Here is a 14634-nt window from a genome sequence, read left to right on the forward strand (position 1 = left end):
TGAGAAGCTCGAGAAGATTAAAATATTTGTAACGCTATGACAAATTATCATTTCTTGAAACATGGTATGGGTAAATAAAAATCACAACATACGCTAATCCTAAAGTATTTTACTGGGCTAATGTCTTCTTTATGCTATGAAATGTTTTTAGAAACATATCTCTTAAGAGTGTTTTTAGTATTAGCTCCTTATAAAAAAGAATTTCTTCTTACTTTATCAGAAGTTCTTTTTTACAAGCTGATACATTAATTATGTTGTATTTATTTCACATTTTTTCAACAAAAGAACTGAAACACCATTGTACATATAATCTCTACCAAATTGCACGTTGTACACCAGATAATTTGTTAGAATCAGCCAACTCCCTGAACATAATTCTTGATAATCTCCACCTATAGACAACACCATGTCCACGAGAAGTTAGTACACACCGTGCTGTTAATTGTCTTAAAGCTGTCTGACGTGGAATTATCTTATCAAATTGTTGATTAATTTCTTCCTGAAATAGCAAAGTAGATTTAATAAACAAAAACCAATAGCTGTAGTCGTCTAATCCTTTCAACGTAACAAATTTTTTCATATGCTTATATCACACTTTGAGGTTATATAAAGTATATATGACGTACTCGAATTTCCAATGGCAAAATGGTATTTCTTTTCATAGCTAAAAGTCGCAGTCGTTCTTCCGCATAGTCTTTTGCCATTTTTCTTCGTTTAATATCACGAATCATCCACCGACCAACATATTTGTTACGTATTTGCTGGAACTAACCAAAGAATATACTAAAAAGAAAATCTATTGGAAACAATACGGTTTACTAAAATATATTACACCACGAAGTAAAAATATTATATATGGAAAAACTTGAAAACTTATTTCTACTTACCTCGCATGCTGCAAATTTTGTGCTACTTGAAAGAAAATTCGAACATAACAACAAACCATTCCTTAGAGCAGCCATGTTTGTCTAGTTCTAGCATCGCTCGTATTCTCTATCCATGCCGCACACTACTACTATCTTCGCCTGACAGAAGATCTGATCGCCCACTTCTCTTTATCCAACTTGTTTTCTACATTCGATCGATATTTGTTTAAAAAACACCAGAGGAAAATTGTTTCGGTCGCTAAATATCGCTCCGAACCAGATTCCACTATCAATTTGTTTCTGAAAATGTTCGACCGGATTCTATTACATATTTTCTTTGCACAGATATATATCATCTGAATAAAAAATGCACTTTACAACTAATTTCGTGAAAATAAATCGTTAAGTCACATCTGAGTACATATTTTGCAACAGAAGTAAATTTCAATCGACCTTATGATCCATTAATAAATAAGAATTAAGCTTTTGGTCTATTGGAATTGTTTTCAAATGCTTGATCAATATAGTTCTTATATGCATATGTGATATTTTATAACTAATATTGTCAAAGACATAAAATATTTCCATAATACAAGGGTAATGGTGTATTGAAATACTATATACATGAAATAGTTTCCGTATCTCCTTTATTTTTATTATTGTTATTTATAGGTATGTACACAAAACCGTTGTTAAACCAATTTCAATCGGAAAATCATGGCTAAAAGTGTTGCACCATTGTAGAGCAATCATATTTCCGCACATACTTCTTTTTAATATAGAGGACGTGTAAAAAGATAAGGTAAATCTTTGTAAAGACGTATATCATAGAAAAGTGTTTTGTGTATATATATTTTTATAGTTCAATTCCTTACCTATAGCCAGGCAATTTGAAAGTAATAGAAAAACAGATTTCATCACCCATTCAAATTCGTAATAAAATTATCATTTTCCTTTCAGTCACTGTTCGATTATTTTGTATCGATGCACCGCGACTCAGTTAAAAGCTTTAAAAATTTCTAAGTTTCTTCAATGGAATTTTACAAAGCAATTCGGAAACAAATCGTAATCGTAAAACCAGCTGGTAATTTCAATCCAAATTTGATTGGAAAATGTGACCTATTTGCTATCACTTCCCAGTTACCTGACTAGGTAATAAGTAACTTTTTATAGTTTACTTTCTTTTCTCACGGAACTCACAGGCGAGAAAAACATCCGCTTGCAAACCATTGTTGGCTTACCTTTCCTACGAAATTCTTTGCGATGAGAAAAGTGACGAAGTAACCATTTTGATAAATGGAATACACGAATATCAAAAAAATGTGGCGAGTATGCAATTACATGCACAAAAAATGCTAGTCGTCGCGATTCTTTATCAATTCTATTATCTCTAATTATCGGTCGCGATTTCGTAGAAAATATTGCAGTCTCCAATGGCGACAACGTAACGACGTTATTCTTATGCGAGGAACGTGAAGAAAGGAAGCAAACTATATCAGCTACTATACGCCCAAGCCCATCTGGCGATACACATGTACGGAAACTAGTTATTTCTTTTTCTGGGCCTTCTCGGCAGCCTTGGTGACCTTGCCAGTAGCGTCTTTGAAAGTGACAGCCTTGATAACACCGACGGCTACCGTTTGACGCATGTCACGAACAGCAAAACGCCCCAGAGGCGGGAATTCTTGGAAAGCCTCAACGCACATAGGCTTGCTTGGTACGAGCATAACAATGGCAGCATCTCCAGACTTGATAGCTTTAGGATTTTCTTCAGTGGTCTTTCCATTACGACGGTCACACTTTTCTTTGATATCAGCGAATTTACACGCAATATGTGCAGTGTGACAATCCAACACTGGTGTATATCCATTGCTGATTTGACCAGGGTGGTTCAACACAATAACCTAAAACAGACATATGAAACATAATTAATTTTGTTTAGAATTAAGATATAAGTAGGTATAAAATAGGTAAATAGATGTAAGTATTCACATAAAAAGTATTTAACAAATTGCACTCAGTCGCCTTCGGCCGTCAATAAGCCTTAAAAGACTTTCCGGTGGAAACCGCGAATGAAGTTAATAAGTTCTCATCATCGTGCAAATTAATCGATAATAATTTGCCCAAGCTGGTTTCTAGTTTTTAGCGTATTATCAAATATATACCTGTGCAGTAAAATCAGCAGCTCCTTTAGGTGGATTGTTCTTCGAGTCACCAGCAACATAGCCACGACGCAATTCCTTGACGGACACGTTCTTTACGTTAAAACCGACATTATCACCAGGAACAGCCTCTTGCAAAGCTTCGTGATGCATTTCAACGGACTTAACTTCAGTGGTCAAACCAGCAGGAGCGAATGTGACAACCATACCTGGTTTCAACACACCAGTTTCAACACGACCAACTGGTACTGTTCCGATACCACCAATTTTGTATACATCCTACAATCATATTTAATAATATTACCATATGCCACCCTTCAAGACAGGAATAACTTTTGAAAGATTAGATTTAGTCAGACGTCTCTAACCGTCATCAAATTAGAAAATTCTCCGGTGGAAACCGCGAATGAGCGAATAATGTTATCATCATGTAAAACAAATAAAAATTCAGCTATGAAATTCGATTGGAGACTTGCCTGAAGGGGAAGACGAAGAGCCTTGTCTGTAGGCCTAGTAGGTGGAAGAATGGCATCAAGAGCTTCAATGAGGCATTTTCCTTCAACTTTGCCTTCCTTGCGTTCGACAGTCCATCCCTTGAACCAAGGCATTTTTGCAGAAACCTCCAACATATTATCTCCGTGCCAGCCAGAAATTGGCACAAATGCTACCGCAACAGGATTGTATCCAATCTTCTTAATGTAAGATGATACTTCTTTCTTAATTTCCTCAAATCGAGTTTCAGAGTATGGTGGCTCAGTGGAGTCCATCTTATTAACACCAACAATCAGTTGTTTCACACCAAGAGTAAAAGCAAGCAGAGCATGCTCACGGGTTTGTCCATTCTTTGAAATACCAGCTTCAAATTCACCAGTACCAGCAGCAACGATCAATACGGCACAGTCAGCTTGAGAAGTACCGGTAATCATGTTCTTGATGAAATCTCTATGTCCAGGAGCATCAATAATAGTAACATAGTACTTGGAAGTTTCGAATTTCCACAGAGCAATATCAATAGTGATACCACGTTCACGTTCAGCCTTCAGTTTATCCAATACCCAGGCATATTTAAAGGAACCTTTGCCCATCTAAAATTTCATAATGCTTTACATTTAAAAAGTGTAACAAGTAACCAGCTGTTTTGTTTAGAAAGCAATATCTAATTATCACTGTACTAAGGAAACAAATTACCAGTGACAAGGCTTTGCTAAATTTTTAGAAGTAATTGTAACTAATATAATCTTTGTTTCCTTCTGAATATCGCTATATGCATTAATTACTTACTTCCTGGGCTTCCTTCTCGAATTTTTCAATGGTACGTTTGTCGATACCACCGCATTTGTAGATCAAATGACCAGTGGTGGTTGACTTTCCAGAATCGACATGTCCAATGACGACAATGTTAATATGAATCTTCTCTTTACCCATTATGGAGTTTTTGTAGAACCTTACTGGTTAACTCTGAAACAAAATAACATATCAGAAAATCATTAAAACAATTAAATATTAAAATTAATTTTATTGTCTGTAAACGAAAAATCATCCTAAATTAAAGATCACATCTATACAATGCGTGCGAATAAATTTCAAATTTATTTTACGATTAAAAATTTTCTCGATTGTTTAAAATTTCATTTAAAAATATTAATTTTTGTTAACAATATACAGTTTGGCGATTTTTGTTTTTTTTTCTCTATCGAGAAAGCAGCAGGTGTCCGTATTAACGTCCACGTGGCGGTATCTGAATATTCGAGAACGGAACTGGCAGCCATTTTGTACGTGATGAGAAGAGCTGCAACGTTGCCAGAATTGCTTGACGCTTGGCGTTGCACAATGCTACGTTACTTATTACTTTCAATAATTCCCAATGAGAAAAGCTGTACTATGTTATATATATTTAAACTTTACTAATCATTTGAAAATTTCCGTTAAAAGTAATATATATTTTAATTACACGTGAACAACTGCTTTACAGTATCAATAAGGTAACTTCAAAAGCATTTAATCGTGTCGAAAACAAAATTAATATTAATTAATCATATACAAAAGGTTAGAAATATTTACAATCTGGAAAATTATGTATAAAAAAACGCGTTACAAAATTGTATATTATGCAATTACTGTACGATAAATTGATACAGATATACTGTTCAATTACCAAGTTTCGCACAATATAATTTCCACTTATTATCACTTTGACACAGCTATGAACTTCGCAACAGTAAAGAAAATTGACTGATTTAACGATCCACCACACTGGAAATCAGCAAGCAAACTCCATTGTTGGCGAAGAGTCGTCCCACAATGTCGTCATTGCACACGATTTCCAGTATACGCATCACGTATCTGGATACCGTACTTAGAGAAATGTTGAAGCCACAATTACAGCTCCTTTTCGATCATACATGTAAAATTACTTTCGTTGGTGCTTTTAGAAATTCCTGAACTAGAAAAGATTTTACATCACGAACGGAATTCCAGCAATGCTCGAACTCGTGACCGTAACTCCAGTCCTGACAAGCGACCGCCATACTGCATCCGGTTATTTCAGTTTTTCTAATTTTTTAATTTAAAAATCACATTCAACTAGTTATTCGTTTATTCGCGTGAATTGTTTCGTACGATCGAACAATCAATCGCGAGATTCGACGCGTTTTCCCCGAAAGATATGACGAACGATTTCAACGAAAATCAGCATGTGGTCCGTATTTGAACAGCCGGCAAATATAACGATCAACCACGCGCCCATTTTTTAATATTGTAATTCACCGAGAAAAATAACATTTCAGAGAAACTGTTATCACAACACATTTCGCCCGTATTTCGTGCGTCGTTTTATTCCGTACCTGACGTCCGATGCTACCTTTCCGGTAAGAAAATCGACGGATTATATTCTTGTGCGTAAACCTCGTACAACCTCTCACCTCCAGATGCTACGACAGAAAGAGATCGTCCAAGTGAAGTGACATGCGCATACGGCTTTCCTACTATAGCCTCGAAGCCAGCGCCCTCACCATATTGATCATTTGCAAAACGATATACCATTATTTCCCGTATTATTTATCTTGTTTGTCGTACAGCTAATGATTTTCTGAATTATTGAAAATATTGGTTAACACGGTTTTCATAAGCTTGTAAAAAATTATCGGTTTTAATAACCAGTGAAATTGGAGTTTTTAAGAGGACGAAGCGCTGGGTTTGAGATTACGGTTACGCAGCAACAACAGGCGTGCCGAGACTCATATATATGTATGTATAGATAGTCCTGGGATGCGTGCATATGTGTGAGTAGAGAATTGAGAAAAAGATAGGGATATTCAAGCAAGAGAATGTCAGCACGCTACATTCGGGGATGCATTAATGTATTCGTAACGGTAGAATTAATATCACAACCCCGAATCTGCCAAATTTTACAATATCAAACAATAATACGAAGCAATATTTGATTTTCGTCGACATTCTTCTTTTACCACAGTGTTCTATAAGCGATGACTAGACGAGTTCAATGCAATTTCATTTCAAAAGCAATATAGATATATTACAATCTACCAATTTAGCCAATATAGATTACCGCGTGAATAAAGAATTCAATATTTTATATTTAATACATATGTATATGTCGGGTTATCGTTAGAGTTAGGGGCGTATAATGAATCTTCCCGTGAATTGGCCATCGTTGTTACGCGCTATAGATGATATCTTACTGATACAAATGAAATTACTACAGAGTTTAACAAGTAATAGCGGTGATGAGATAATCGAGATGTCGATGACGATGAATTTAGGTTCGATAACGAATCCACGGTCAACGGGACGAGGAATGCGATTTCTGCCACAGTTTAAGTCGAACTCAACTTACCGATTCAAGATTCGGATGTATCTCAACGTACAGCACAACTTGTCTCCAGCACAACTAGAACTTATTAGACTGAAGCTCAGTCCAAGTGGAACTGCCCTTATATACTCCTCTCCGTACCTCTCTGCACCCTTCGGGCTAATCTTTGTTTTTAAAGAGAGCTATTTAATTACTCCGTACCTTTGTCAGGTACACGTCCCTTCCGTGACCGTGGCTACCTTCAGCGACCCGTTGTCACTTCGAGCCTAAGCTCACTGTCATAAATCTCGGGCACCCATGCTTGCATTAAATCATGAACAACTATTTATCGGTCTTATTATTTAAGCACGAATTACTGAAAATTCTCAATGCGAGAATTGATTGTAAATTTTAATAAATAAAAAAAAAAAGCTATGATAAAAAGTCTGGACTAAAGTATCAAGGACCTTCCTCAACATTCCGAAAGAAAGACCCCGATGTCCTTTCGTCTCCGACATACATATATATATATATATATAAATCATACTTCAAAGCTACTTTTTTATGATATAATTATCGATACAATCGGTATTCGATGATATAAGCATATTAATGTGCACGCGTATTTTTATTAACTTTTTTTTATATATATAAATTTCTAAGTAACAGTGTTTTTATTATTTTTTTTCTTTTACTGTGACAAGTTAAAAATTTATCTAAATAGAATAACAAAGATTAAACGGCGATATCACAAGAAAATGTTGGAAAATAAATTGCATAATATATCGAGAGATAATATATAAAGATAAGTAAAATATAAGTACAGTTCCAAAGCACTGTAAACTGCAATGCCTTTCGATATGTATCTTAGTGTCTTAGCATATGGCGAGAATACTTTGGAGCAGGTCAAATTTTTACAATGGCCGTTTTATGGCTTTACCTGCGAAAACGCCTTGGCAATAAGACTTTCTATTTCTTCTTAGCAAAAATTTTCTAAAATATTCGATATGAAATTAACGTTTGTTAAATAATGAAATTATTTATTTTTTGGTATGGAAGGCGATACCTATTTTTTGTGATTCTATACTTTTCTCCTTGATCTTTGAATCTTTCAATATCGATAATTCAAGAATTATTCGCCGTGAAAAGCATGAAGATGAATCTCGGATAAACGTTCAAGGCCACTGATGGTACCTTGTTACAGCCCTGGATTGCTGTTACAATACCTTTCCGGTGGCGACAATAGAACATAGCTTTCTTAAATTTTTTCATTTATCACACTATATTTTTCTATTTATTATAATATTTTTCCCTTCTGCTATAATATTTCAAATCTACGAGTATTACAAACACATACATATAATATAGATAATATAACGGTATTACGTTCATATATTGCTTTGTAAAATCTTTGGAAACTGCGACTTAATAGTCGTCTGAAAATATTCATACGCATTTTAATGTTAATTATTAGTCACAAAATATTTATTATTTTATCGTGAAATATGATTCGAGATTATACGACATAATTAATATTGAATATACATTAATTGCGTAATATAGTTAATGAATACATAAGGTATACGATTTTTATATTTTTTATATAAGGTATACTTGTTAATCCATTGTTTTTTTTTTATTTCTAAATTATTGATATATTTAATAACAATACGCGTTACATATCCAATTGGGGGTTTGCCGTGCTTAGTTTCGAGCATGAAAAGTATCCTATGACACCGATATGGAGAGAAGAATTATTGTTTGTTACGGCATGTTATGTAATCAGATTCTCTGCAAACCGGTGAATGAATCATTGAAAATAACGGACGACTCATTATGCATCATTTGCTTTGTACGCGAGTACTGAACTTCATACTACGCTAATACTGTTCATGAATCATACTAGAAGTTTGCAAAGGCAGAGTCAGGGGACAGTAAACTTCAATTTTTGAGGTATTTGAAAAGATAAAATCTTGGAAAAGCTTTTCGTCCTTAGTTACCTTCAGCTTTTTACTACACTTACGTTCTTCGTTTTAGACAGCTCAAAATCAATTTCAATTATATGCGTAATCGTGTTAACGTTATAAGATTACCAGCGAATATAAAACAACTAACAAAGATACGTTAAGATATGTTTCGGAACGAGAACGAAGTTCAAACGTGATTAGTGTAGCCATGTTCAAACGAAACGAAATCGCTTTTCAAAGTTCGTATTGATCAATTTTTGACAAAGAAAAGTATCAGTTTTTATTGACTCTTGGTATTCGATGTTGCTATGCGCAACGAAAGAGGGGAGATCCCTGTTTCCTGGATCCATTATTCTGCGGAAAGAGATTCGATCGTTCTCGTGGTCAGCGTTGCTCCGGAAGAATGTGTACTTACGAATTAAAATTCATTCATTTTGAATCGAATGTTTCGCCCGAAACGTTACAACTAGAAATTCTATCGAGCAATAAGTACAAATAAAAGACGATGAGTAATTATTTCTTCCGACGCGTGTCCTTTCAGCCGAATACGATATAAACGATTGTGATATTATCAAAATGTAACTGTTGATCTGGCAATAAATTTGGTTTGCGAGTTTCATGACTCAAATAACATGACTCATGACACAAATAAGCCGATACAAACCTTATATATATTACAGATGCACGCAGATATGCAGGAAGACTGACTGAAACATAGAAAATACTCGATCGATCTCGCCACAGACGCGCTATAATAAAACAGAAAGAAAAGTAAGAAGGAAAGGGACTATAATCCGTTAGTTGAGAAACCTATGGCTATTAGAGCCGGCAAACGAATTAAATAATGTACCGATATAACGTGCAGGTAGCAAATCGTACTGTGAATCATACTGCGTATGTATATACTGATAGGGAAGAAAAAAGGGACGCTGGTCGACGCAACTGTGCGTAGAAGAAAGGAAAAAGAAAAGTGAGAATCTTTTGCCATATATAGGCAGAGAGGTGTTTGTCGAAGGATACATCTTGCCAACTTCAATCGTCTATTTATATTTCTGAATTCCTACTGACATCCGATCGTACAGACACTCGCACGTGGGAGCGGCGTAGCTAAGTTTCGAAAATTTAAAAATAACTTCTATCGTCGAGGAGGAAACGGATATACGTGTAGAAATGGACAAAAATTCACGCGTAATCGCGCGGGTAGACATAATTCATGTTCCAGTACATAGTCGATGATACACGCAATGTATACTCGTTACGAGTCTAATTGATAATTGTATGGTTACAGTCGTGTTCTCGCCGTGATATCTTTTTCTCCTTTCTCGTTTTCTCTCTCTCTCTCTTTTTTCTTCTTTTTAAATTTTATTTGTGATTCCCGTTAGCTCGATTGTTGTCTCCCTTCTGACAGTCACGATCGTTTAACGTATGTCGCGCTCTAACCTTAATGCAGACGTTTTGGTCAATTCTTTGTAATCGGAAGTAGACTCTCTCGCATAACGTATCTTCCACGCGTTTACATTCTCTCTTATTTCTTGTTCCCGCTCTTTCTTACCTCGTCCCTCGTGTACACACGTATACATATAGATACCGCTTCATTCACGCATTACTATCTCGCAGGCTTGTTATCTTTTATTGGGGCAATCGTAAAGTTGCGCAGGATGACATCGTTCAGGCGTTAGATCGGAGAAATGTTACGATAAAAAAAAAAAAAAAGAAAGAAGGAAAAGGGGAAAACGGTTCCAACGAAGTTCGAACGAGTATCTCGTACACTAACGCTGCTTTTCTCTTTTCCGGCTATTGAAACAACGATTACTATTTTTCTTGGCACGCACACGATCCGCTATACGCTTTCCTCGCTTCGAGAAACGATCGGTTTCTCCACTAATTTCCCTTTTGTACATTGGTAAACTTTTTGTTGAAAGAAACGACACTCCGATCGCACGACACCTTTTGTATAACCCTGCACGCAGCTTCTATACGTGTTCATACTATTATCATATATATTCATCATCATATATCTATATTTATTTGTAATTATACTCCTATTTACAAAAAATTGTTCGTTAAATGTTAATATTCAATATCGCAACTGTTATTACATTATAACTTTATTCCTGAGTGACCATTCATTAAGAGACTCGCCTCTTGTTTCTTCTTCTTTTTTTTTCTCTCCCTCCCTCCCCCTCTTTTATTTTTATCGGATAGCTTATTTTAACGCTAAAGCGCCGCGATAAGAAACCGAGGTAGTAAGATGACGAATACGGAAACACGTTTAATTTTCAATGGTTAATCGATACTTAAGTCGAGCCGATTACGAATAAACTATTGAGAATTTCATTCGAAAGCCGAAGTCGATTAGACTCGAACGTTTCGGTGCTTTCGGACATATTCGGCTCAAAAAACCGATAGATATCTTTAATCGTATGACAAAAGTAATCGTATATCGAAGAAAATGACAATCGTTTAAAATCGTTGTTTATATAATATATTAAAAAATCACTGGTTTGCGAGCCAACGAAGTTACGCTGCTCGTTTTAAAACGATCTTTCAACTGAGTCTAACCCTGCTGTTCTCCTCGGCTCTACGTCTTCGTTCATTGGAATATTTGATTGGTAAAAAGCGCGGGATACACAAAGGTAGTAACACTATATAGAGTACCGAAAAACTATCTATATTTCAATAGTATCCATCGAAATGTAACATTCATTTCGGATCACATAGTCCCGGAAAGAATAGCAGGGTGTTGATAGCGTTACATGTAACGTTTGCCGAATTTGTATCATCTACTTTTCAGAGATTCAATGGTTGTCGAAACCCACGCGAATTATGAGCCGAATACGTGTAACACAACGAATAATCGAAATATCTCTAATTTACCAACATGTATAATAATTTTCACTTAATTCCGAACAATATTCTTTACGTTATTCGAACTATTTACACATAATTAATCGCTTGATATGAACTGGCCTAATATATTACTTTACGCAAACTCCGAATTAATAAATTAAGAATTTTCTGAATCATTTTGTGGAAAACAGACGTATCACGATACGGTGCGTATATCGTTGAAAGAGAACATCGAGAAACTTTAGGAATTTCAAAAATATCTACGCACCACGCGAGTAAAACTGCGGCGAGAGAAATGTTTCTGATTTCAATGCGAACGAATTTCTTGGATCTATAGAAGCAAGATTGTAGGTTGTAAAGTAGATAAACATTCATTCGATATAAAATAAATGGTTAAATTGTATTTGTAATTGACGATTAATACTCTTATTTATAAAATCTCGTGAATACATGTAACAAATATACTTCCTGTATAATATTGGCACTTATTCGTAAACAATATTCGTAAATACTTATTCGTTATTATCTGCTAAATTCTCGATACTAATCGGTACCAATGAAACAACCGAAGACACACGACGTAAAAACGAAATTAGTAACCAACGACAAGGATTGGCGAACATCGACAGATATATACTTCGAGAGGAGTGCGAGGAAGACGGTCGTGTTATCGTGTTGGCACAAGTTGCAAATCATTGCGCAAGAGGACGATGATCCACAAAATGATCAGAGAAATTCTCGCAAGGATCGCTAGCCGACGAAGTATTTCGAACCATCGATCCCGAACGTACGTGGTTCCATCGAGTGTCCGTGCATTTTGTCCGATATTCGCTCAAACGAAATCATACAACACGCGTAACAATATGAATTAGGCGATTGGGAGGTTTCCATGCATAAGATATCGATCGGATAGTATAACGGGAATCGACCTGCCGATCGGACCACGTCGATCGATTATCAACAAACTTTCACGAATCGTGCCCGCTGCAATGCGAGACGACCACATCCAACGACTCGTGCATTCACGCGCGTCTCAGCTCTTTTGTAACACCGATAAACATCTTCAATAAAATCAATATCATGCAAACAGTCGTGAGGAGATTTATACCGCGAAGATCATCCGAGTTAGTTCTATCGATCGTGTAAATTCGAGTTTCTCAAAATCGAATAAAAACTAAGGCGAGCAGAAGCGAGCTCGATCACGCGAATCGTCGAACTCGCTCCTCGCCCGCGTTCCAAGGTTTCAGAGACACTACATTCTCGTCTTTGTTTCCCTTTACCGCGCCATCCTGATATTCTATCGTCGCGAATGAAACTGATATACGTATATGTACACACGCGTTTCTCGACGAACGTCGCTTTTAATTAATTAGACGGGTCTCGGTAAATCGATAAATAACAAAAAGGAGTGTATACAAATACCGAATTAGCAGCTACACTAATAGGGTTATCGTTTTATTTTGTTCGCCCGTGTTATAGGTAAGACACTTTTGTCGAAGATGGAGCTTAAAGTGTTCAACTATAAATCTAGTATCTCTGAAACGATATTGATACATGATAAGATATCGGAAGGCTTATAATATTGGGTAAAGTCGCAAATTGTTCATCAGCAGTTTCAATGCTGTGCTCTGGAATATTTTACACTATGAAATAACACGTGACTCGGAGCAACTGGCTAAATAATTGAAGGGTATCGTTTCCTAACGTATCCGTAGAGACAGCTTAGAAATACATTGTTATACGCAAACGATACAAACGATACAAATAAATCATCGTATTGCGTGAAGTACTAAGTACATATTTGGCAACGAGTAATAAATTACGAACGTACACGTATCACAGCCATTTAAATAGCCTAGAATTTTAGATTTATCAATGGTACGAGTATCGAGCAAGAAAAATAAACGGAACGTATTCTTCGTAACCGAAGGTACAATAATTATCCGGAAACGTACTACACCAAGCCATACGTTGCTCAGAGATTATCGTTGTCCACAGCATTCTCTCAAGGCTATAATCAAAAGTACGTCGACATACATATACGTACACAAATCATGCTTATAAATTTAGTACAATAATGTAGATAATAATTGTATAAGTAAGGCTGCTGATTAAACGCACTCCTCTTGTCCTATTCGAATGCGATTCAACGTTCTCTCTTCGTTTTATCGTAGTCGCCAGCGATACCGTTGCATCTTCAACCGCATCCACCGATCAAAATGGATTTTCACGGCGTTGCGCCTCGCCGATAAATCGACACTCGATCGGAAATAAGCGCGATCGCGTGCAAAACTTCTATAAAACGAAGAGAGAGAGAGAGACAGTTTAATCGTCCAGTGTCTCCTGTGTAATGATCTTACGACGATGCATAGGACTAGGGTATTCAATGATTTCAATGTTCTTCCTAGTTTTAGAACATGGCAGTAGAACAATAGTACACCCGATACCTCGTCGCAAAGACGAAGTAACTCGACCTACTCTGACCCTCTAATCCTTTAAACATTATACCATTTAGTAACATTATCGATATATTATTACTTTTTATTTACCAGAAGAGTTTCTTTCCATAATAACGATGTAAAACAAATTACAAAGGAAGAGAGCAGCTCTGATGCTAAGAGAAGCAAATATCTTTCTTGAAACGCGGTTAACCGCTACTTCTTTCGATCGATTCTTAAACTCTTAAAAATTTCTTTGCTTACGCAATTATATAGGAATGGAGAAAATCCGTGTTCGCGATATGTACACAGCACAGGTATTTAATTTTAGTCGCTTGCGGAATTTAAACATCCTGATAATACGATATATAATTTCTTCCACCCTTCGAGTTATTACGCCCTTGCTTCAAGGTAAGATAGGTTTTCGGATACTGGTGTATCTTAACGATTATTCGCTTGGACTTTGCGCTGTATTCTTGATAATGTCTGTCGCTGTGAATACCATGTGTAGATTGATATAAGTCTAATCCCGCGGAATCT

General features: G+C 36.0%; 2 protein-coding genes across 2 annotated transcripts; both read right to left on the reverse strand.

Annotated features, from left to right (window-relative positions):
* Nucleotides 1–94: 94 nt before the first annotated feature.
* Nucleotides 95–1032, reverse strand: LOC117211811 (28S ribosomal protein S14, mitochondrial). The gene is made up of 3 exons (XM_033456035.1): nucleotides 888–1032; nucleotides 627–767; nucleotides 95–499 (listed from the first exon to the last, which is right to left on the reverse strand). Exons 1-3 carry the CDS (start codon nucleotides 960–962, stop codon nucleotides 314–316), a joined length of 402 nt encoding a protein of 133 aa, XP_033311926.1. The 5' UTR covers nucleotides 963–1032; the 3' UTR covers nucleotides 95–313.
* A 464-nt stretch (nucleotides 1033–1496) lies between these two features.
* Nucleotides 1497–6028, reverse strand: LOC117211795 (elongation factor 1-alpha). The gene is made up of 5 exons (XM_033456015.1): nucleotides 5872–6028; nucleotides 4310–4486; nucleotides 3505–4113; nucleotides 3032–3307; nucleotides 1497–2770 (listed from the first exon to the last, which is right to left on the reverse strand). The coding sequence occupies exons 2-5, from the start codon at nucleotides 4451–4453 to the stop codon at nucleotides 2414–2416; spliced, it is 1386 nt and encodes a 461-aa protein (XP_033311906.1). The 5' UTR covers nucleotides 4454–4486; nucleotides 5872–6028; the 3' UTR covers nucleotides 1497–2413.
* Between the last annotated feature and the right edge of the window lie 8606 nt (nucleotides 6029–14634).

This window comes from Bombus bifarius, unplaced genomic scaffold (assembly GCF_011952205.1).
Source record: "Bombus bifarius isolate JDL3187 unplaced genomic scaffold, Bbif_JDL3187 scf7180000008244, whole genome shotgun sequence".
Lineage (NCBI taxonomy): Eukaryota > Metazoa > Arthropoda > Insecta > Hymenoptera > Apidae > Bombus > Bombus bifarius.